Source organism: Gobio gobio (genome assembly GCF_949357685.1).
Source record: "Gobio gobio genome assembly, chromosome: 5".
NCBI lineage: Eukaryota > Metazoa > Chordata > Actinopteri > Cypriniformes > Gobionidae > Gobio > Gobio gobio.
The window spans coordinates 18,477,226-18,498,833 of record NC_137101.1 but is presented as its reverse complement, the minus strand read 5'-3'; the positions used below and the strand labels follow the sequence as shown (position 1 = coordinate 18,498,833).

Below are 21,608 nucleotides of genomic sequence, written 5' to 3'. Positions count from 1 at the left end.
CACATACACACACACACACACACACACACACTTTGTGGGGACTCTGTAGGCCTAATGGATTTTATACTGTACAAACTGTAAATTCTATCCCCTTACACTAATCCTATACCCCAAAACCTACCATTCACAGAAAACATTTTTACATTTTCAAAAAAAAACGAATTCTGTATGATTTATAAGCTTGTTTCCTCATGAGGATCTCAATTTAGGTCCCTACGGTGACACGAGTCCCCTTGAGTCCCCACCGGTATACAAAAACATGTACACACACACACACACACCCTTACGAAACAAAAATATATTGCAGTATATTGGAAAATATCATGTAATACATTAGGCAATATATTCCCATATATGTTATTTAATATTTATATTTTCTAATATATTGAAAGTGTCAATCGTTTGTATATTTTGCAATTTACTGCAATATATTACATGAATATATAATATATTGTATATATGTACCATCAATATATTAACAATATATTATAATATATTTCAAGTAATATATTGGTAAATATATTTTCCTTTCGTATAAGGGCACACACATACACACATATACACATATACACATATACATATATATATATATATCCACCTGACGACTAGCACCTCACTGCATACCTTTAAATATGAAACCTTGAATAAGAAATTGGAGTGATTCAAATTCATTTAGACCCATCATTAGCGCTTTACATCATTTGTTATATTACGCCATCTTGTGTAGAAAGATTGTACTGCATCTTTCAAATTCTTCTTATTATTATTTAGTTATTATAATAATGTCATCTTCATTAAATGATTATCAAATTACTAAGATCAACAAGGAAAAAGGAGAAAATGTACAGTGTTCAAGACAGTGATTTACACCTGAACCATGTCACTGACCAATTTTAATAGGCCTAGTTAAAATTGTAACATTTTAATTTTAAAAGCAATTTAAAAGGAGAGCTTTACTAAGGTAGGAAGAACAGCATATAGAACGTCTTTAAAGGAATTTGGAAACGTATTTTCTGAAATGTAAGTGAGAGAAGGTATAGCTATTCTACTTATAGAGGATATTCATGTTGTGTGTGGAAGAGAGGCATTAATGAATTAATGATGTCTAAGGTAACTAGGGCATGTTATAATGATAAATGTCAAGTCAACTTTATTTATATAGCGCTTTTAACAATGTAGATTGTTTCAAAGCAGCTTTACAGTGTTAAACAGGAAAATAATGCAGCATAATTTTATTCAGCTGTATAGCCATTCTGGAAAAAATTCAAGTATCATACAGTGACAGTGTGGGCTTTAGATCAATAATTTGATCAGTAATTTAGTTTAAATGGTTATTTTAGTTTATTATTTAGATGTATTTCGATGTTTAGTTGAAAAATTGAATGTCCCCAACTGAGCACGCCAAGCCAGAGGCAACAGTGGCAAGGAAACCAAAACCCCATTAGGTGACCTAATGGAGAAAAATAAACCTTAGGAGAAACCAGGCTCAGTCGGGGTGCCAGTTCTCCTCTGGCCAATTAACAAACAGCGTATTATTATTATTATTCTGGCAGTTTTACAGCTCGGAGGTCATAATAGATCAGAATATTCGAGGGACTGGGGGCAACATGCTGTAAATGTGTGTAAAGTGTGTTCATAGGACAGCGTTGCACGAAGTGTGAGCGAGTGGAGCTCATACCCTCTCATATATCATCACAATACAGAGTCCAAGCACTTTTTTCCTTCATCTATGGTGAACTATATACACACTCATAACGTAGCCTACTTTCTTAGGAAAAAGAATGTTATGGGTTAAACTAAAAATGTATGAACGAACTTAAATAAGTGTTCCACCATATGACAGCAAAGTCTCTTTAAGGGTATACACATTATTATAAACATATTTTATTATTAATATGATACATTAACAAAATATGGTCAGGTATATTAAGCAAACAAACAAATAAATATTATGATGCATTGTTTTTATTTTATTCCTGGTATCACATTACAAAATACCCAGTACTTCACTAAAATACTCTGGAAATTAACTATAGTATTACACATCTCTAAATGTCAATCATTTAATTTACTTGGGCTTTTGCAACTGTTAAAATCTTATTTATATTCCATAATAAATAAGGGATCACTTTGATCATAAAAACATCTACAAACAAATATAACATGAATTTTAAGGTTCCCTTTGTTTTAGATGGATTATCTCCATCTAATATAATATAACTCTAATCTTGTGCACTTGGAATGGAAGACTTTTACAAACTAAATCTGTAATAATCATTATTATCTGCTTAAAATTAAACATTACAACATACACATTTCTTTAAAATGGTATACATTAAACATTGAAATTTCTTTCAAAATACATTTTCTACCACAAAAACATACCTTAAAAATCTATAAATGTCTTCCAGAAGTTTAAAGAGTTTGTGCAATATGACAGAAATGGCAAACAGTATCAATAATGTGCATTTATAGTTCCACTGAAAGTTATATCTAACTATGCAGTGAGGAAATATCTCATATGCCACAACTAGTGTTGAATGAAACAATGAAACAGTAATGAAACAACTGGTCACGAACTGTGATTTGATGGTTACTGATTATTAGAATGAACTGTATTTGAGAAAATGTGACCATATAGAGGCATCTGAGTGGTTTATTCTTTTAAAGAACACAATATTGCTAGTCTAGGTTTTTTTAAAACATACATCAACATGGCAGGTGATTATTCCATGTATCCACAAATCTTTTTTGTTTAATGTGCATTTAAAATGTGTACATTTGACAACAGTTCCTTTATACGATGCAAGACCAGTCACTGGGGGTCCGTCCATACTGCAATAGGGCAAAAATGTTATAACAATGAAAACAAAATAACAAAGGTACACAAAACCTTGTAATTCTATTTATACCATGTGGGTTGGTATGGGGGAATAGAAAGGCAGGGTTCTTTTTAAAAATGTATTGTTAAGGAGTTACAGAATACAACAAATTAAAAGCTTAAGAGACCAAAAATCCCATAATTTTTTTTCCCTATTTCACCACACAGGAGCGAAGCAACACAATTTTTAGGCCCCATTTTTATGCCCCATCACCACATGATGACCAGCGCAACAAATGAACACAAATCTATGGGCTGAAAACCATTATGTAAGAAAAAACATAAGTAAGTGTTCCACCATTACAGCAAATAAAAATATGCAAATATTGATATTATTATATGTGGTTGTTTTTAGTATGTATACAGTAGCAAGAAAAGTATGTGAACCGCTTGCAGAATCTGTGAAAATGTGAATCATTTTAACAAAATAAAAGAGATTGTACAAAATGTGTTATTTTTTATGTAGTGCTGTCCTGAATAAGATATTTTACATAAAAAAATGTTTACATATAATCCAAATTTAAAAAGATTTCACCCCCCGGCTCTTAATGCATTGTGTTTCCTTCTGGAGCATCAGTGAATGTTTGAACCTTTTTTTAATAGTTGTGTCCCTCAATTGTCCTCCGTTTGAAAAAATGAATCTCAAAATCATACAGTCATTGCTGGAAAGGGTTCAAATATGCAAAATATGCTGGAAAACTAAAGAATTTGCAGGACCTGGAGAATTTTTTTGAAGAACATTGGGAAGTTTAACTGCTCAGGACAAACACGAGACTCATGAACAACCATCACAAAACAAAAAAACAGTCTTGGATCATCCAGGTAACAACACAGTATTAAGGATCAATGGTTCATAAACTTTTAAACGGGTTAATTTGAATAAATTTTTTTTGTCTTGATGACTTTATGTGTATGTAAAATATCTTATTCGGGACAGTACTAAATAAAAATAAACATGCATTTTTTATGGTCTCTCTTATTTAGTAAAACCATTCACATTTCCACAGATTCATTCATTCTGCTTAATACACCTGCTAATATTGAATTTATATATATATATATATATACCGAATGAGTCCTAATTTATTTGGCCTTATTACTATTTCACTGAATTCATTGTTTTTTTATTGTTTTTTATTTATGCTCATGCATTGAGGTCAATATTGTGCAATATTGATTACAATTTTGATTACTAAATAGTATACTGTTACAAATAACACATAGGGCTATAACACATTGTAGTGTGTGTGTGTGTGTGGTGGTGGGGGGGGGGGTCTTACCTGAATATCTGTGAGCTCCTTTAACAATCTGGAGGCAAGTGGAGGAAAGCTTCCCTCACATGGAATATGTAGATTCTAATAGGCAAGAGATTAGTATAAGATATCAAATATTTCAAAACAATTGGCCGAGTTTTTGACCCAGAAGTGGATTTCTGTTGATATGCCAGCATGTTTTGATAATGAACTAGCGTGCATGCTCTTACCATCCAAAACAAACTAAACTCACCTCTCCCTGATATAAGATCCTGCCAACTGGACTAACGACACAAGCTGTTCCAGAACCAAACATCTCCCTCACTCGGTTTTCCTCTAGAGCCTGCTGAAGGTCAGCCATGGTCAAATAGCGCTCGGACACTTTAAACTCACCCTGTTAGAAAAAATGAAAACCAACCAATTAGAACCAAGCATATGCAGCACAAAAACGTTTACAAAATTTTTTATCTTTTGTCACGTGATTTTGTTTTTCATGTGTTAGTTCTTGCTTCTGTTGTCATGGTTTCTAAGGGTACGTTTACGCGACAATGATATGCTTAAAATGGAGATATTTTTCCTTTGAGTTCAGACAAAACCATTGTCAAAACGATCCCTATTCACACGGATCCGCGAAAACGACAAAAAACGCTGCCTGGCCATTCGAAGGTGATGAAACACTATAGATTGAACATGTAATATGCATGTGACTGACGTTTGCATTTTTGTTAACCTGGAGACTAGTTTACCTATGAAATGGATATTTTACTTACACAAACGCATTGCTTCGGATCAGAAGGCCTTTATTAACCCCCGGGAGCCATGTGGATTACTTTTATAATGGATGGATGCACTTTTTTGGGCTCCCATTCACTGCCATTATAAGGCTTGGATTAAAGCCAGGACTTTTTCAATATAACTTTTTGTATTTGTATTTGTATAAGATTGTATTCGTCTGAAAGAATAATGTCATATACCAATAGGATGGCTTGAGGGTGAGTAAATCATGGGGTGATTTTTTTTTTTGGAAGAACTATCCCTTTAAGGGTACATATTACTACTCTAATATGCACATTTTAATGGTAGATAAGGTACAAAGTGGTCCCTTAAGATACATTTTTTCCAAATGTTTTATCTGACAGTATAGTTTTGGCAGTTTTTACCCATTTGCGAGCAAGTTCTAGGATGCTTTGCCGTGTAATGCCCGGCAGAATTATGCCATCTAGAGGTGGTGTTGCGAGCTCCTCCTCTGGAAAGAGAAAAAAAATTGGTTTTTCATTCTAAACGTTTGCTCAAATACCATTCGTGTCTCTTATGAGGACATGGCAAAGTGGCTCTGAACTGTAACTTTCTTTTTGACCACTAGAGGTCAAGCAAGAGAATGAGAATCTAAATCATTGATTTGTAGCCTTTTGAAGGTCCTGCATATTTACATTGAGCTCCATATACTTTGACTTCCACATACTCTATATTGTCTGTTAAAGTAAATATACATAACCAATCTATCAAGACACATAGTGAAAGAGTAACTTTTCACAAATGTTTGATTATCAACAGTCATCACCTCCTTTCTCATTGATCCAGTAGAGGAAAAGGTTCATGGTGCCGACCTCTGTGATCTGATGGTTGTCCCCATACAGCCACAGAACTTGCTGGCAGCCGTAGTCCACTGCCTCATACTGGGCATAGATAGACGCTCCATAGTTCCTAAAAAATGTTGGTTTCACACATTGTATCTTCTTCACAATCAGAGTTCTGTCTTCACCCTGAAAAACCTCATTGTCCTGCTACATTATCCTCACTTCCACAGGCTGACACAGCACTGGCTGCTTTGCTGAGACTAGTTCTGCTCTCGTGTGAGACATTTTTCGAGCCATGTGAGCCAGATTGCACAGATTTAAAACATGGCCGTAAGTGCACACAAATCCGAAAGTTTACTATGAGGCTTTCAAAATTAAACCACGCTTGCAGGATTTGGATCAAGGGTAAGAACATGCCAATAAGTGTGCAACAATGCACCTCATTCATTTAGTGTTTTGTAGTAAAATACAGTCATGCAGACACACAAAGAAACTTACCCTCCCATCTTGCAGTCTCCTGTCCCTCCTCTCCAAGCTCGGATGTATTTAGAGTCGGCCCACAGAGACACTGGTTTAGCTCCTGTGCTGAAGTACGAGCCCACAGGACTGAGGATGACGAACAGTAATGCACTGGAGGGCTTCTTCACACCAAGGGTGGGCTGCTCACACATGCATAAAGAGAATATTGGTTACAAGCCTTCATGTGTTCATGCAATGCAAATAGGTTTTTGGATTTTTATTTATCATTTATATCCATGAACATATTATGGAGTTAGCTATACGTAGTTATATTTTTTACAGTATAATATTACACCAAATGTGTACCTTTTTCACCCTTAAAAGATGCATATTAGTACCTTAGAGTAGGCTAAATGTACCTTAAGGTACTACCATGAACCTTTTAGTGGTAAATTTTTTTTTACAAATACGTCCTTTTAAGGGTACTGCCCCAGTGACAAGCTGTTGTACCCCTACAGGTACAATTTTTGCAAATTTTTTCTGAGAGTGTATATTAAGCAGAATATAAATGTAAATATATAAATAAATCTTGTAAATTAGTGTTCTGATTGGCATAACTAAAGGAACACTTTTTGTCTGGAATTCCATTTTAAATAGACAATCATAAATGCATGTTCAGACATTAGTATACTTTTATGAAATAAAATAGTGATTTTATTGCAAGAAAGGGTTTTATAACCTCTGTGCCCAGGAAGGTGGGACGGATGTACAAACTGGCAGAATCTGAGTGAGGAACCCAGTCCTGATCCACCTCCACCAACTTCCTGATGCACTCCAACAGCTCTGCACCATCAAAACTCTAGATAAACAAAGAAAATGAGAAACAGAACTGCTGTTTAGTGTCACCTTCTTAATTATATACTGAATGTGATGGAGTAAAGAGGGGAGAGACGTCAATCTTACAGGCAGACAGGACCTGTGGGCGGACTTCTGCATCCGCTTCATATTCATCATGGGTCTGAAGAGACGCACTTTGTTATCTGCCCCCCGGTACGCCTTCAAACCCTCAAAAAGCTGCACACGGTACGCATTTACATTTAAACATGAATAAAATGTAATCATCAGCTGTGGAAGTCAAAGGATTTTATTTGATGTCTAACCACACAGATGGCGAGGACACACCTGTATAGCGTAATGCAGGGCAGAACAGCCTGGATGTATGGACAGGTTCCCAAAAGGCTGGATGTGCGGCTTTTGCCAGCCTTCTTCAAGACTCCACTCGATGGTCAGCATGTGGTCAGTGAAAACAGTCCCAAATGTCAGGCCATTCAGGTCAGGTTTTGGCTTATGGGTCTTTGCTAACTGTATCACTGTGTCTGCGGCCTAAACAGAACGCAGCCAAAAATAATCAGCATCAGATGACATAATTACACCAACCAAGACCTTTGTACAGATACAGAATAGGGTCAGTCTATGAAATCCATCCCTCTATTCCTCTATGTATTTCTATGGGTCTCTCTCCCTGACAGAAATGCACTCAAACCCTGAGATTAGACACTCTCACAGATTACATGTTCCTTCAGCAGGATCTGTAATCCAGGATTATGGTGGAAAGGCGAGTATTGCACTGCTGTCATCACACTGCTGTCAGTGTTTAACTGTCCACAGCACAGGCAGCGGCCTACAGTAGAGATCTATCTATCTATCTATCCATTCATCCATCCATCCTTTTTGGGGCTGCTTTACTGGCCTGCAGTTTTGGACATTTAAATAAATCAATTAAAATAATATCAGCTCTTGAGTCAATGTATATAATTCATTTTCAAGGTGCTGACTTGTAAATTAGTGCTAATCTGAAGACTGTCTGACAACTCAGCTTCCGAGTGCTTTATGAGTACCTGACTATAAATATGCTAGATCCAATTGAATAACCATCAATCTCTGCTGTGTCTCAAGAGCAATTATGTGGCAGATTTATAACGGTGGTCAACAGAAGTGCTATTCCTGTCAACGCGACCTTCAGATCTTTAGTTAGTATACTAATTAGTACTTTTACTTAGAAGGATCAGACACATTGCTTTCTTGAAAAGCTATCATTTTGTTTAGGTTACACTGACTGTAGTGTTGCCATCACTAATTCACCGTTTGACCTCATCCACTACAGTCTTCAGTCCTTTCAAGAGGCTTAAATGCGATTATCCTCATCAATAGACAAACAATGCTCTGCACACTGCCATGATGAACCCATAAATACACACAATTGCAAAAGGTCTGTTTTTTATGTTTGTGCCTTTTGATCTGATGCCTCTTGTATGAGGAAAGAATGTCAGATGTCCATCGATCACTCAACATTACCAGATTGAGGCATATTTCTGTTTAATGACATCTGATATTAAACTAATGCTATGCGCACGTGAAATTATTACATTAAAGCATGTACTGTATCTAGGAATAGTACACCCAAAAATGTCATTATAATTCATCAAACAGAAAATATGAAATTGGAGGACAATATTATGCTTTTGTGTTCACTTGCAAAACATGTTGCTTTTCCTTGAAAAATTTTGGCTCACTTTTGTTCGCTTGCAAAACTTTTCCAAGTGAACGCAAAACTAGTGAGGAAATAATATGCGAGTGAGAAAAACTAATTTGCTTTTGTGAACGAACCTAAAGTTTCTCAGATAATTTAATATTTTTGCAAGGAATTTTTAAAAATTGCGAGGAAATGCAATATTTTAAATATACATTTCCACCCATCGTATATTTTTCTGAGCACTTAATTAATTATCTTAAACACAAAAAAAGAGACATTTTGCAGAATGTACTCTATTACAATGAATAGGGACTGGAGCAAGGATGCAAATATGTCAGTATCATACAGTTTATTTCAAGTGTGCCCTATTTAAAATAGAACTGCCTGATTTGTGGACTTAAGAAAACCAATTGATCCAGATTGAATGAATTGTTAAAGGGTTAGTTCACCCAAAAATGAAAATTCTGTCATTAATTACTTACCCTCATGTCGTTCGACACCCGTAAGACCTCCGTTCATCTTCAGAACACAAATGGAAGATATTTTAGTTGAAATCTGATGGCTCTGAAAGGCCTCCATTGGCATAATGCACGGTTCACTCTCAAGACCCTTAAAAGGTACTAAAGACGTCGTTACAAAGTCCATCTCACTACAGTGGTTCTACAATAACTTTATGGAGTGACGAGAATAGTTTTTGTGCGCAAAAAAACCCTAAATAACGACGTATATAGTGATGACGATTTCAAAACACGGCATCATGAAGCTTCGAAGCGTTAGGAATCAGCGAGTCGAATCATGATTCGGATCACGTGTCAAACCGCCAAACTGCTGAAATTTGGCGATCCAAACTGCTGAATCGACTCACTGATTCATAACGCTTCGAAGCTTCATGATGCCGTGTTTTGAAAACTTATATCACTATATAAGTCGTTATTTAGGGTTTTTTTGCGCACAAAAACTATTCTCGTCACTCCATAAAATTATTGTAGAACCACTGTAGTGAGATGGACTTTGTAACAACGTCTTTAGTACCTTTTAAGGGTCTTGAGAGTGTACCGTGCATTGTGCCAATGGAGGCCTTTCAGAGCCATCAGATTTCAACTAAAATATCTTCATTTGTGTTCCGAAGATGAACGTTGGTCTTACGGGTGTCGAACGACATGAGGGTAAGTAATTAATGACAGAATTTTCATTTTTGGGTGAACTAACCCTTTAAAGTTCAACTCACTGACTTCAATTTCAATCTGTTCCACACATATCAAATGACTTGTATTTATAGTGCTATTGTTTCCATTTTGAAGCTTGGAAGCTTCACTCCCCATTCAAATAAGAAGAAAAAAAACCTTACCAGCAATTTCATAGATACTATTTTAATATTAGATAGTCTCTAACCCATATATGAATGGACTCCTTAAAGGCCAAAGCAGATAAAGCAACCATTGACTACCATAGTAGGGGAAAAAATACTATGGTAGTCAATGGTTGCTCTATCTGCTTGGTTACAAACATTCTTCAACATATCTTCTTTTGTGTTCAGCAGAACAAAGAAACTCATACAGGTTTGGAACAACTTGAGGGTGAGTAAATGATGACAGAATTTTCATTTTTGGTGAACTATCCCTTTAAGCCTGAGGCATGATTTCAGATATCAGACTATACCACGTTTAGGCAATGGTGTGATTTAGCCTGTGTTGAAAAGAACTTAATCACCACCTGAGTCAGAGAAAGGTAGAGACAGAGGCCATGCCCAAAGCCAAGCCAAGCTTGATTGACAGGGCTTACAGTGATCTGAAAGGCTGGATTCTGTTTTACTCAGCACGGGACCTTGTGGAAGAGCCAGGGCCCTTCTGCTAACTGCCAAAGAGAGGGGTCCAAGGTCACATTTTGGAACCATGGAAGCCAAAAATATGCCATATATGGGAAAAGAGGTCTACCACAGGTCAACTCAAGACACTAGGCCTCAAAAAGCTATTTTGTCATGTTGTGAATGTTTTAGAAACAGTGTGTAGACACTGATACGAGATCAGAACAAACGTGGATTTATCTGAGGAATTGAGATTTGACTGAGGAGGAGAGTTTCTAACTGTCTGGAGTATCAATCAAACATCAGAATGATTCCACTGGACATCATGCTAAAGGCAAGTGCTGTATCTTACAGTATAGTAATAATATGTGTAATATGCCATACCTTAAAGCTAGAGGCATCGTCAGCCACGCCATTATTCTCAAGCTCCTAAAAGGAAACACACATTCAACATAAAATATAATAAGCATAAGCATATTTGAAGCTGGAATATGCAATCAGATCATTTAAATTTCCAATCTGATTCATTTCCAAACTTCTCTGGCACTTTAAGTACCTTAAAAAGTAAAGGAATATTAATTGCAATGCTGATGCTCTTCACTGACTTTGAGCGCTTCTCTAAAACATCTTCCCTTATGAAATATCTAGTATGTCACATCATTTTTTATTATTTTTATATTTTTAAGATTAACTGAGTCATCTTCATGTCATATTATAATTGAGTATGCATATAGCTGAGATATAAAAAGAACCGTTCAATTATATGTACACATGGATACTGTCCAAATGTGATTCTAATTAAAAATCTAAATATCCAGCTGAAAACATACATACTTGAATTAAACTAAAAAGCTTAGAAACAGACGTACGGCAAAAATGTCCTGACCACTGTCCTGAAACCGAAAACTTCATTTAGTATAGCTGTTTATAGAATGTTTGCAAACCGAGTTTCAGACTTCAGCAACAGCTATAATTATAGCCAGTTAAGTTAACGTCTTTAGACCAAAGACTGTGCTCTGGTGAATACGAAAAAAACAAAACAAAAATAGATGTGAGCATTACTGGCTTAATGTCAATGGGAAAAAAAGATAACACATTCAAGTCATGGAGACCTGTGAAAAATGGACTTTGTGCTTTTAAGGGTCTAAACGAAGGAGTAAAAAAAGTATAATTTTGCCTTAGAAATGTAATTAAGCAAGAATACAAGCATTCTGTTTCAGTAATACTCAAGTTAATTGCAAATGAACAAAAATAATAATTAAGTAATAAAGTTAGAAAGTCATGATGACCTGCTTAATATGACCTTTTACTCTGGAGGTTTAAATTAAACTGTAAGGAGTAAAAGGTAAGAATATTGTCATTTTTAAATGCAATAGACCACTGAAATCAAACTAATACCAAAAGGTACACCTGATGAACTCACCCACTCAGACATCACGTTCGGTCATGAAATGAACTTGAAGTGGCATAAAAATGATCTGCGTGAGTGAGCCGGTTTTTTAGTAACCAATCAGATGTGTTGAATTAAAGGCGCTACTCCATGTGTCCTTCACTTGCAATGTTTACAGAAGATGTGTTGCTTAATGATCTGAAAAGAACGCAAAATAAAAAAAATATAGGCCTATATATACCAAAATCTTAATAGCTTCTTGTTGACTGCGTATAAGCCGCCTATTCCACGTGCCTAACATGGAAAGCATCAAATTGAACTGGAACATATTTTTATATTTGACTTAAAAAAAAAAAAAAAAAGAGAAAACCCTGACAGGGGACTTTGCTTCCCCGTGTCATTAGTCCAGTGACGTAGGCTATGTGTATCAATAGCCGACAGCATCATGTGCGTAACCGCAGCGTGCATCTGACGAAAGCATAGTAGAAATAATAACCTACATACGTTATATAACATAACATATTTTCTATATAACACAATATACGCCTGCGTTGTTATCATTTCAATACAATACAGAATAATGCATTAAAATGCGAAAGACTCGTAAAGAGAGAGATTTCGTTCATCTCTTTCTTAACGCACACGCATGACCACCGAACGTGTAGGCATACGCGGTTCTACGGAAAATATGATGGGGTTTAACTACATGTATCATCAGACACGTGAAGGTTGAAACGCGAATATGGTTGCGATGCGCGCCCCTTTACCTTGTGAGAATGAGATGATGGTGCGCTCGTGGCTGATGCAACGCTCGCCATGATGAATGTGCGCCGTCTAAACCTCTTACAGATTACACCATATCAAAGCCAGTGTGCCAAAACAAACACAGCATGATTAAAAAGTGTACTACAATGAAAATGCACGTGTTCTGTGGCTAATGTGGTATGTGCAATAATTAAAAATTATAATGACTGAATGGAGAAAAAAAACATTTGCAGAAAATATGGGACATCTTGGTAGTTGGAAATTACATGGACATTAATCAAGATTTCAGTTTAAAATATATTTAAATATATAAGGCACACAGGATAAGGCATTTTTTTATTATCTTTTTTTCCCCCAAGACACCTTCCTAAACACCTCTTGATAGAGAATGCCTGAACTGCAATAAATAGGTTTCCATAGGCTGCTTCTAATTTTGTTACATAATATATACACATGGTCAAAAGTAAAAAAAATACTTATATATATATATATATATATATATATATATATATATATATATATATATATATATATATATATATATATATATATATATATATATATATATATATATATATATATATATATATAATTATGTTTTATTATTTTTTTTTTACTTTTGACCATGTGCATATATTATATAACAAAATTATATATATATATATATATATATATATATATATATATATATATATATATATATATATATATATATATATATATATATATATATATATATATATATATATATATATATATATATATATATATATATACGTTAAATATGCGCTTATTTTATTACTTTTTTAATAATAGGCACATTAATTTGAGTTAAAATATGAGGAATCAATGCTCCATGCAGCTTCGGCCAGTTGCAGTTCCTTCAATGGACGCACGGTGTCAGTGCGCAGAAGATTTTAATGCGGCCTTCGCTCAGCTGAGTGACGCTTCACACTCACCTACTTGTAAACCGACTGCGGCGGCAACGTTTGAACAGATTCAGGTGTGTTTGTTTTTCCAACATTAGCATTCCAATGTTTGCCTGCCCCGTATAAATATCCTCAAAAGATAACAGAGACACCACCTGAAATTGAAGGTGGCCTTTATTTTCACCTCAAAAGTGACAACTGTTTGGCGTCTCTCAGTTTGTGTAAAGTGTAACGTTAAGGTACATGTTGATGTTTGATTCCGATTTGGTCTGATTTTGACAGGTTGGTTTGCTTTTTTTGCTTGTTTGTTTTTAATTACTATGTTTGTATGTACGAGAACATATTTTGGCAATATTTTAAGATAATGGTGTGAGGTTTTTACTGCTGCCCGTTTCTTTACAACATTAAGACGGAGTTTTCACGTCACCCATAAAAAGCAAATAAAGCAGTGACCGTTAAAATGTATGGAACATTCGTGTTCTATATTGTAACGATATATTAATTTATCTGTTTATTAACAAGCTTTGTGTTTGTGTCAGCATATTGTAACGATATATTCATATATCTGTTTATTAACAAGCTTTGTGTTTGTGTCAGTATATTGTAACGATAGGCTATATTCACATATCTGTTTATTAACAAGCTTTGTGTTTGTGTCAGTATATTGTAGCGATAATATCTATCTATGCATATCTATCTATGTAGGCCTATGTGTGGATTTGTGGATAAATATAATATATTGGCCATTTTGAGATCTCATAACCTGCCAAATACTATTCGCTCTGTCTTAAGCTTTGAACTAATTAACACATGTCCCTCCTGTAGATTGAGGCTTTCTGTCTTTTCCCGCTCCAACATGGATGTCGGAGTGACCCCGAGACGGCACAACCCCGTGGACAGCATCTGCCGCAAGCTGCAGACCATCCAGCGGCGAGATCAAGAGGTTAACTCACCCTTTCAAATCCCTAAATTTCAGTCTAGCAGCTACGACAGCCCTCACTCGGGGCTGCGCCTCAACCTGGAGTCCATCCTGAAGAAACGTGCTGTCCGACCTGACGAAGAGAGTGACTGTGATTCCTCTGCAGGCATGCTGACCCCCACAGCTTCCCCCGGACTGGGGTCTTCCTCCAACACCCCTCGTGCACCCATCACCCCTGCCAATGCCACCTATACCATCACCAGCACGCTGGGAACATTAGGCACGCTAGGGGAGAGGAGGTCCACAGCAACGTACAGCCGGCCATTACGGCGCAACTGCTCCACCCCAGCGACCCAGACTGGGGACAATTACTTCAACTTTACCCCACGCTACTCCACACAAACCCAGCTGGAGGGGCCAGACACGGAAGTGAAGTCTTCGAAGATCCCAACTCCTGGCTTGCTCTCCTATAACCTGAACTTCTCATCAGATATTTCTAACATGGACAGTGAACTCACCTACCCGGCACTTGTAGTCAAGAGACTTTCACTGGGCGAGGGTAATGAATCCCCTTTTTTGGTTTTCTTTTTAATGTCGTAAATGTTTTGTTTATAGTGGTAACTGTTTTTGTCTTTTCATGGGTTTTGAACAGGATCTCTGTTTCCCTCTGAACCCAAGAAGGAGAGCATGGCCGAGGTCAGTCTGATATGCGAGGAAGACCTGTTGGACACCATTTTTCAGGCCTGTGACACACAATGCAGAGGTATTTACATCTGTTTGGGACTTTAGTACTGATAAAAAAATGTTTAGTCCACATGAATTGTGTTTTGCAACCGATTTACTAACGTAATTTGTGTAACAAGATATTTAAAGGGGTGGTAAAACACATTCTTTTGAAGGCTTGACTGTGTTTGTGGGGTGCACTGTAACATGTGTTCATGCTTCGTTTTAAAAAAAATTGCCTTATTTTTCATATATTTGACCTTTATTCTACACTGCTCTGTCCCTCCTTGTAAAACGGTCAGATGCTTTCCGGGTTGTATGAAGCCAGTCCCTCAAAAATACGCAGTGGGCTCAGATTGGTTAGCTGGCCCAGTGTGTTGTGATTCGCTAACCGCAGTGCACGTCGGAAACGTCACGCCCCTTACCGGAGGCTGTTCAGTATTAGAAACAACGGCGTCAATAAAACCATATGAGCTCGAATCAGACCCAGAACATTTGAGTGAAGATGATCGAGCAGAACCTGCTCAGTCCTCGAGAGTAAAGACTGCGGATCTATAATGATCGCTACTGAATGGCACTTTAACTTTTGTATTTTTAGAACGATTATAGCCAAATATCTGTCACAAGAACTAACCCAAAACGAACACTAAGCACTGGCTTTACTAGTAAGTTAGCCAAATCACACACAGAAGCATGTTTAGCAAGCCTGTAGATAAACAATACATAAAAGCTCTAATCAAAGAATCATTTACACTAATGTCAGGTTCGCTGTTGAGATTTTAACGTTAATGTTTGTAACGTTAGGTGTTCGTCGGATAACGTTAAGTATGAATGAGCATTTAACAGACTGGTTTGCAGAACAGCGTTGTCATCTGTTTACTTCCTTGCTACAACGTACAATTAACCTATTACAGGAAAACACATTGATGAAAAATAAATCAGACTTACAGGTTGTGGCCCGTGAACAGCTTCTGTTTGTAAATCCAGCTTTCAGGACAAGCCGTTGTGCATATCCTGTATTGAACTCGCGAAGTTTGTGGAAGTTTGTGTTGTCCTCCGTGAAATGTGCAGCGCGCGCGTCATGCATCCACGCACCGGCAGTGTTTTTTTCACGCAGCTGACGTTGTGCAAATCTGGCATTGAAATCGCGAAGACGGTGGATGTTTTCCTCTGTTAGATGTGCTGCAGAGAGCCCTGCGCGCGCCTGATTCCCCGCTGACTCAAACACACGTGCATATAACATGCTGTATGTTAAACACTCTGCAATGCACCCCCGTCCCAAGGAAGGCTGAACAGAGCAAGTACCCCAGACCTGCAATCCGGATGAAAATAACAGCGTTTCCTCTGCATCGCGGCAACAACACTCCAGCCTACTATACCACAACAGCGCCGCGATACAAAATGGCCTCACCCCCCCTTATTTAATATTCTCGGAGGAGGGGTTTATGTAAATATTGAGCCTGGTGATGTCACCAACCCTGGAGGAATGTCTGTTGTCGCCTGCTGGCCGTTTGCTGTAGTTCTTAGAAACTGATTTCTTTAAAAGCAAATATCTCCCTTTGCTTTAAACTTTGAACGTTGTAACTTTGCAGATGTTGTTTATGCTCAAGCAGCAACATTACACGCTAGCTAAAGTTAGAATAGTGAAATCGTGGTTTACCACCCCTTTAATAAGAAAATTAAGGCCAGGACTTGGCTTTATCAGTCTGGAATTGATTGCATGTTGATTGTTATAATCTTCAATGCAAGTTTGCCTAAATAGTTATTTTGCTGTTGTTTATTATTTTCCAATAGCCCTCATAGCTTAGGTGACTTCAACAGAGTAAAAGCAAGTTCTTGCGTTTTGATCATAGACTGTAAAAAAATATGGACGTAGTGTCCGTGACGTCACCCATAGGATTCTGATGAGCTGTTCTGAAGCGCAAAGTATGGACGAGATGGCCATTGCCATCTTGGCAGCGCGTCATCGCGCATCACTCCCGGATAACAGAAAATGGGCAAAAAGGCGGGACGTGGGCGGAGCTGAAGTGACACGATGACTAACAGACAGCAGATAAATGGCTATCCACCTGTCACTCGAAGTGGCCACGCCCTTAATTATGCAGAACTTTAAGGCTTTATATAATGTAAACGAATGAGTTATAAAAAAAATTCACCCCCCTCACAGTTGTCATGAAGGGCAAAATGAGCCGTATAGACCAAAAGCACAATTTGTACCAGGCTGTAAACATGTTTTATTCTGCTCTAAAGTTGGCTATTTTAACATGGGGCTCAATGAGATTCTGCTCCCTTCTGGAGCCTGTCCCTAGCGGCCAGTCGATGTATTGCAGTTTGAGGCACTTCCGTATTGGCTTCAAGAGAAACTGCGGGAGGTTGCCGCTTGGTTTTGATAAGCTACATTTAATGATGTTTTCTTAGCAAAGTTTGGGAGGAACACGTTCAAATTGCCTATACAAAAAAACATTTTTTTTAATATATATATATATATATATATATATATATATATATATATATATATATATATATATATATATATATATATATATATATATATATATATATATATATATATATATATATACATATACATATACATATACATATACATATACATATACATATACATATACATACACACATACATACACACATACACACACACACATAGCCGACTCACCTATGTTCCTCAACAGTGTTTCCTGCATCCCACCACCTCCCCATCTCCTCACACTTGCTTGGGTAACTATCCTAATCAGAGGTACGGGAGGAGTACTCTGGGTTTGGGCCAAAATTCCAACCTCGGAGCCCTCCCCTCTGACAGCACTTCAAATACGCATGCATTTATCTGACTATTTGTAAGTGTGAACCTTTGTTCTGTGAAGTTTTGCTGTCAAAATCTAGTCATTTTACTAGGAATCCACATGATCAGGAAATTTGCATAAGGGGTTAAGATTTTCACACAAGATTTTGCAGCGGTTTCAAGTTAGTCACGCCAACAGAAAGCTGCTTGGTTTGAAAGTGACTACTGTGTGAGGTGAGATTTGTCTCGTATATCGCTACATTATTGACAATGGGTCATTTTTGGCACATGAATTTGAACTAATTGTGCCTTGAAGTCAAATGGCAACCTCCTGTAGTCTCTCTTGAAGCCAACATGGAAGTGACAATTCATTGGCTGGCCGCTAGAGACGGGCTCTAAAAGGGAGTCAAATCTGTATCTTCCCCCATGTTAAAATGCCTAACTTTACAGCATAAAAAAATAGTTTACAGCCTGGTACAAAAAGTTGTTTTGTTCTATATAGCTAATTTTGCCTCTGAGGGGGTGAATTTTTTTTATAACTCATGCGTTTAAATTACATTAAGCCTTAAAGTTCTGCATAAAGTTCTGGGCCACTTGAGTGACAGGTGGATTACCACTATGGTTGTGCTAGGTGGGCGTGGTTTCAGCAACCCGGCACCTCAGCTCCACCCACGTCCCACCTCTTTGCCCATTTTCAGTTATCCGGGAGTGACGCGCTGCCAAGATGGCGATGATGGCTTTTCAAAACTGCTCTTCAGAAAGCTACTGGTGACGTCACAGACACTACGTCCATATTTTTTTACAGTCTATGGTTGAAGTCAGTCATGTTTTGATGTCTTGTGGACTTTAACTGCTCCCTCCTGCGTCAGATTCACTGATGTTATTCCTTAGCAGGTTGTGAAGTTTTGGTTGGGTTAAACTAAAGTAACCTCTAAGAGCATCTAAGAACATTCATTCAGACCCAGCAGCACAGATGCTTTTCAGCATTCACACCTAGAGGCAAAGGCTTTCTGATCTGTCCTCAATGAGGTCCTGCTCTCTCCTCATGATGTCTCTAACCTGATGTGCTGTATTTGGTGCTCAGACCGCTAAGCTAAAAGAGAACAAAAGCTGCTTTTATTTACAGACATTCTTTTCATGGATGCAATTTGCTGTGTAAGTGAATGCGAAATGGGTGTTTTTTTTTAAAAAAACGTTAAAAGAGATGATATATATACAGTCTGCCTCAATATATCCAGACACATGGTCATGGCGACTCGCAACAAGTAGGTGTTGATTTGCAAACTTTCTTTCTGGGTTTCATGGTGGGATGGCATCTGATAAGACTCATGCACTCTTTGACTCTATAGCCACTGTAACCATAGTAACACAGTGTCCTCTGGTGCAGGTAAAGTTTACGTATCGCACATTGTGGACTTCTTAAGACACACCACCTGCCGCAGTTCAGAGGACAGTGGCCTAGAGGAGCTCTGCAATATGCTGGACCCAGAGCACAAGGACATCTCCATAGACCTGGACACCTACCATGCCATCATGAAGGAGTGGATTGATGACTGTCGCAATCAGGGGTATGAACAGCGATACCCAGTGAATTACTGTAATAATGGCAATTTTAATAATATTAGTACTAGTAATAAAAATTATATAACTGCACATTTCTTATTTTGTGTCCATGTTGAGCCTTATTGATAGAGCAGAGACAAAAAAAGGTTGGGAAAATATTGCACAGGACAAAAAAATCTGCTGGTTGTTGAACTCCTGTTCATTTTGCTGAAGTCTTTGGTCAGTTTACAAGAAGCAGTTGTTTTTGCAAACAAATTTATGCTGTATGTCTTTTGTAGTTATTGCCAACCACCAAAGACGCATTGCAGATTTTCATCAGTCTGTTATCAATCCGCAATCTGTTTTGATCACAAGCCCTTTCTTTCCAACATTTTCCTCATGACAGTTTTTTTCGGAGATAAAACCCCAACTCAAATTTCCCTTTTTCATTTAGGAAGGACTCAAAGAATGACACCCAACAGGAATCATTTAAACTACGGGACAGTTTATCAGGTGAGATCTTAGGAGTGTGTCAGAATTCTCATGTTGTTCATATGTTGCTTTTTTTTTGTTTTATTATAAATTTGTATCAATAACCTCTTGTTTCCTTTAGCAAGGAGATCTGCTCTATTGAATATGACCTCAGGTAGTCTAGAAGCATTCGGAGGGGAAGCCTCAAGAGCTGACCTGTAAGTTTAGGAGTGCGAGTTGTGTGTTTGTGACCGATAAAGTGTTAAAAGAAGTGCTCATGTGGTTTGAGTGTATCAATTGAATCAATCAAACCTTTGGACACACTTGAATCAATTTGTTTCTCATGATCTTAAAACGTTGTGATCTTTTAAAGGCATGTGCTTAAATGCTTATTTAAAAAGTTAGAAATCAAAATATAAAGCTTATTGAATATATATATTGTATTTGACATGCATTCGGAGTTATTCTGTGTTTGTATTGTACAGGGAGACATCAGATCTGGTCTTCTGTATGGCAGATCTGCAGCTAAATAACCAAAAGCTGCAGGAAGAGGTTCGTAAACTGAAGCAGGCGGTTGAAAACATGGAAGACACCAACCAGAAACTCATAGAGGAAAATGAAGACCTCAAAGCACAAGCTAAAATGTACTGACTCTGTCTCGCTTCTCTTGACCCCTGAAAGCTCTAATCCCTTCATCATCATAAATTCTCATGTGCATAACCTTAAGACTTTCACCTCTTCACTCCCGTCCCTCATCTCTGATCCTGCAGGGGGCATCAGTTATTACAGAAAGAGAAGATGCTTAAAGAAGAAGTTGAGGAGATGAAGCTCAGCCTGACCTCTTCAGAAGAGAGTCGAGCTCAGGCCTCAGATCAAAGAAAGCAGATGGTGAGCCACAAGACCCTCTCACCTTATTGATGGCAGCTCAGATGTTGATAAGCCATGTTATGAGATGTTCATAAACTAATGTAAACAGATAATGCTTGTAATTAGATAGCTAGTAATATTACATAACCCAAGGATATTAAAACATTCAGAGTAAACACATCTGGTTGCCAGATAAGCACCATTGCACTGGTAATATTGGCATTGACAATATATATTATTAGAACAAACATGAACACATTTATAACCCTTTGTTCTGGTTTACCACAGGAACGGGAAAACCAGAGTCTCATATCCAAGATTGCTGCTCTACAAGAGGAGGTATGGATCTACTCATTCATTTAAGTAGTCTCACTTAATGACCCTCATTCCATTTTGTTTGTCTTCCTTACCCCACATTTCTCCTTCAACCCACATTAAGAACATGAAAGTCACACTGGAGGCAGAGGAGCTTCAGAAAAAGATGAATGACCTCTGTGACCTGAATGCTGACCTTCAGGTAGGCCCTATTTTATTTTACGTACCCTGCTTGGTCTTTTATGGCAAAATAAGCATTTAGCCCTGTCATTGGTGAATGCTTTCTTACACCCTCAGGTCCAAGTTCATTCATTTGATGCTATTCTGACTGACAAGGAGTCGATGATTCAGGAGGTCAGTCCATCTTGCATATCACTAAA

General features: G+C 37.4%; 2 protein-coding genes across 6 annotated transcripts in view; one reads left to right on the top strand and one right to left on the bottom strand.

Moving 5' to 3' along the window:
• Positions 1-1,855: 1,855 nt before the first annotated feature.
• Positions 1,856-12,807, bottom strand: bcat1 (branched chain amino-acid transaminase 1, cytosolic). Of its 2 annotated transcripts, XM_079817769.1 has the most exons (12): positions 12,665-12,751; positions 11,931-12,095; positions 10,892-10,936; positions 7,353-7,553; positions 7,134-7,244; positions 6,910-7,029; positions 6,210-6,370; positions 5,696-5,838; positions 5,295-5,380; positions 4,388-4,528; positions 4,162-4,236; positions 1,856-2,835 (listed from the first exon to the last, which is right to left on the bottom strand). In XM_079817769.1, exons 2-12 carry the CDS (start codon positions 11,940-11,942, stop codon positions 2,797-2,799), a joined length of 1,134 nt encoding a protein of 377 aa, XP_079673895.1. In that variant the 5' UTR covers positions 11,943-12,095; positions 12,665-12,751; the 3' UTR covers positions 1,856-2,796. The 2 variants fall into 2 exon arrangements, with proteins under 2 accessions (XP_079673895.1, XP_079673894.1); XM_079817768.1 differs by lacking the exon at positions 11,931-12,095 and having other exon boundaries at positions 12,665-12,807.
• lrmp (lymphoid-restricted membrane protein) overlaps positions 10,470-21,608 on the top strand; it is a 30,668-nt gene continuing 19,529 nt past the window's right edge. For 2 of the 4 annotated variants that reach the window (XM_079817766.1, XM_079817764.1), the window contains exons 1-11: positions 10,514-10,841; positions 14,417-15,069; positions 15,163-15,273; positions 19,421-19,601; positions 20,030-20,088; positions 20,189-20,264; positions 20,532-20,690; positions 20,817-20,934; positions 21,202-21,252; positions 21,353-21,430; positions 21,526-21,582. In XM_079817766.1, the coding sequence (XP_079673892.1) occupies positions 14,448-15,069; positions 15,163-15,273; positions 19,421-19,601; positions 20,030-20,088; positions 20,189-20,264; positions 20,532-20,690; positions 20,817-20,934; positions 21,202-21,252; positions 21,353-21,430; positions 21,526-21,582 (1,512 nt within the window). In that variant the 5' untranslated portion in view covers positions 10,514-10,841; positions 14,417-14,447. Of the gene's footprint in view, positions 10,842-14,416; positions 15,070-15,162; positions 15,274-19,420; positions 19,602-20,029; positions 20,089-20,188; positions 20,265-20,531; positions 20,691-20,816; positions 20,935-21,201; positions 21,253-21,352; positions 21,431-21,525; positions 21,583-21,608 lie in introns of all 4 variants that reach the window. The other 2 variants (XM_079817767.1, XM_079817765.1) reach the window with 2 other exon arrangements.

Bases quoted from the DNA above. Each gene is read 5' to 3' on its own strand.
- bcat1 (XM_079817768.1), bottom strand. From the start codon at position 12,715: ATGGCGAGCGTTGCATCAGCCACGAGCGCACCATCATCTCATTCTCAC. The intron at 7,030-7,133 runs GTAAGATTGACG...TTGTTTATCTAG, and splicing joins CCCACAGGTCCTGTCTGCCT to AGTTTTGATGGTGCAGAGCT. The intron at 5,839-6,209 runs GTAAGTTTCTTT...AACATTTTTTAG, and splicing joins GGAGACTGCAAGATGGGAGG to GAACTATGGAGCGTCTATCT.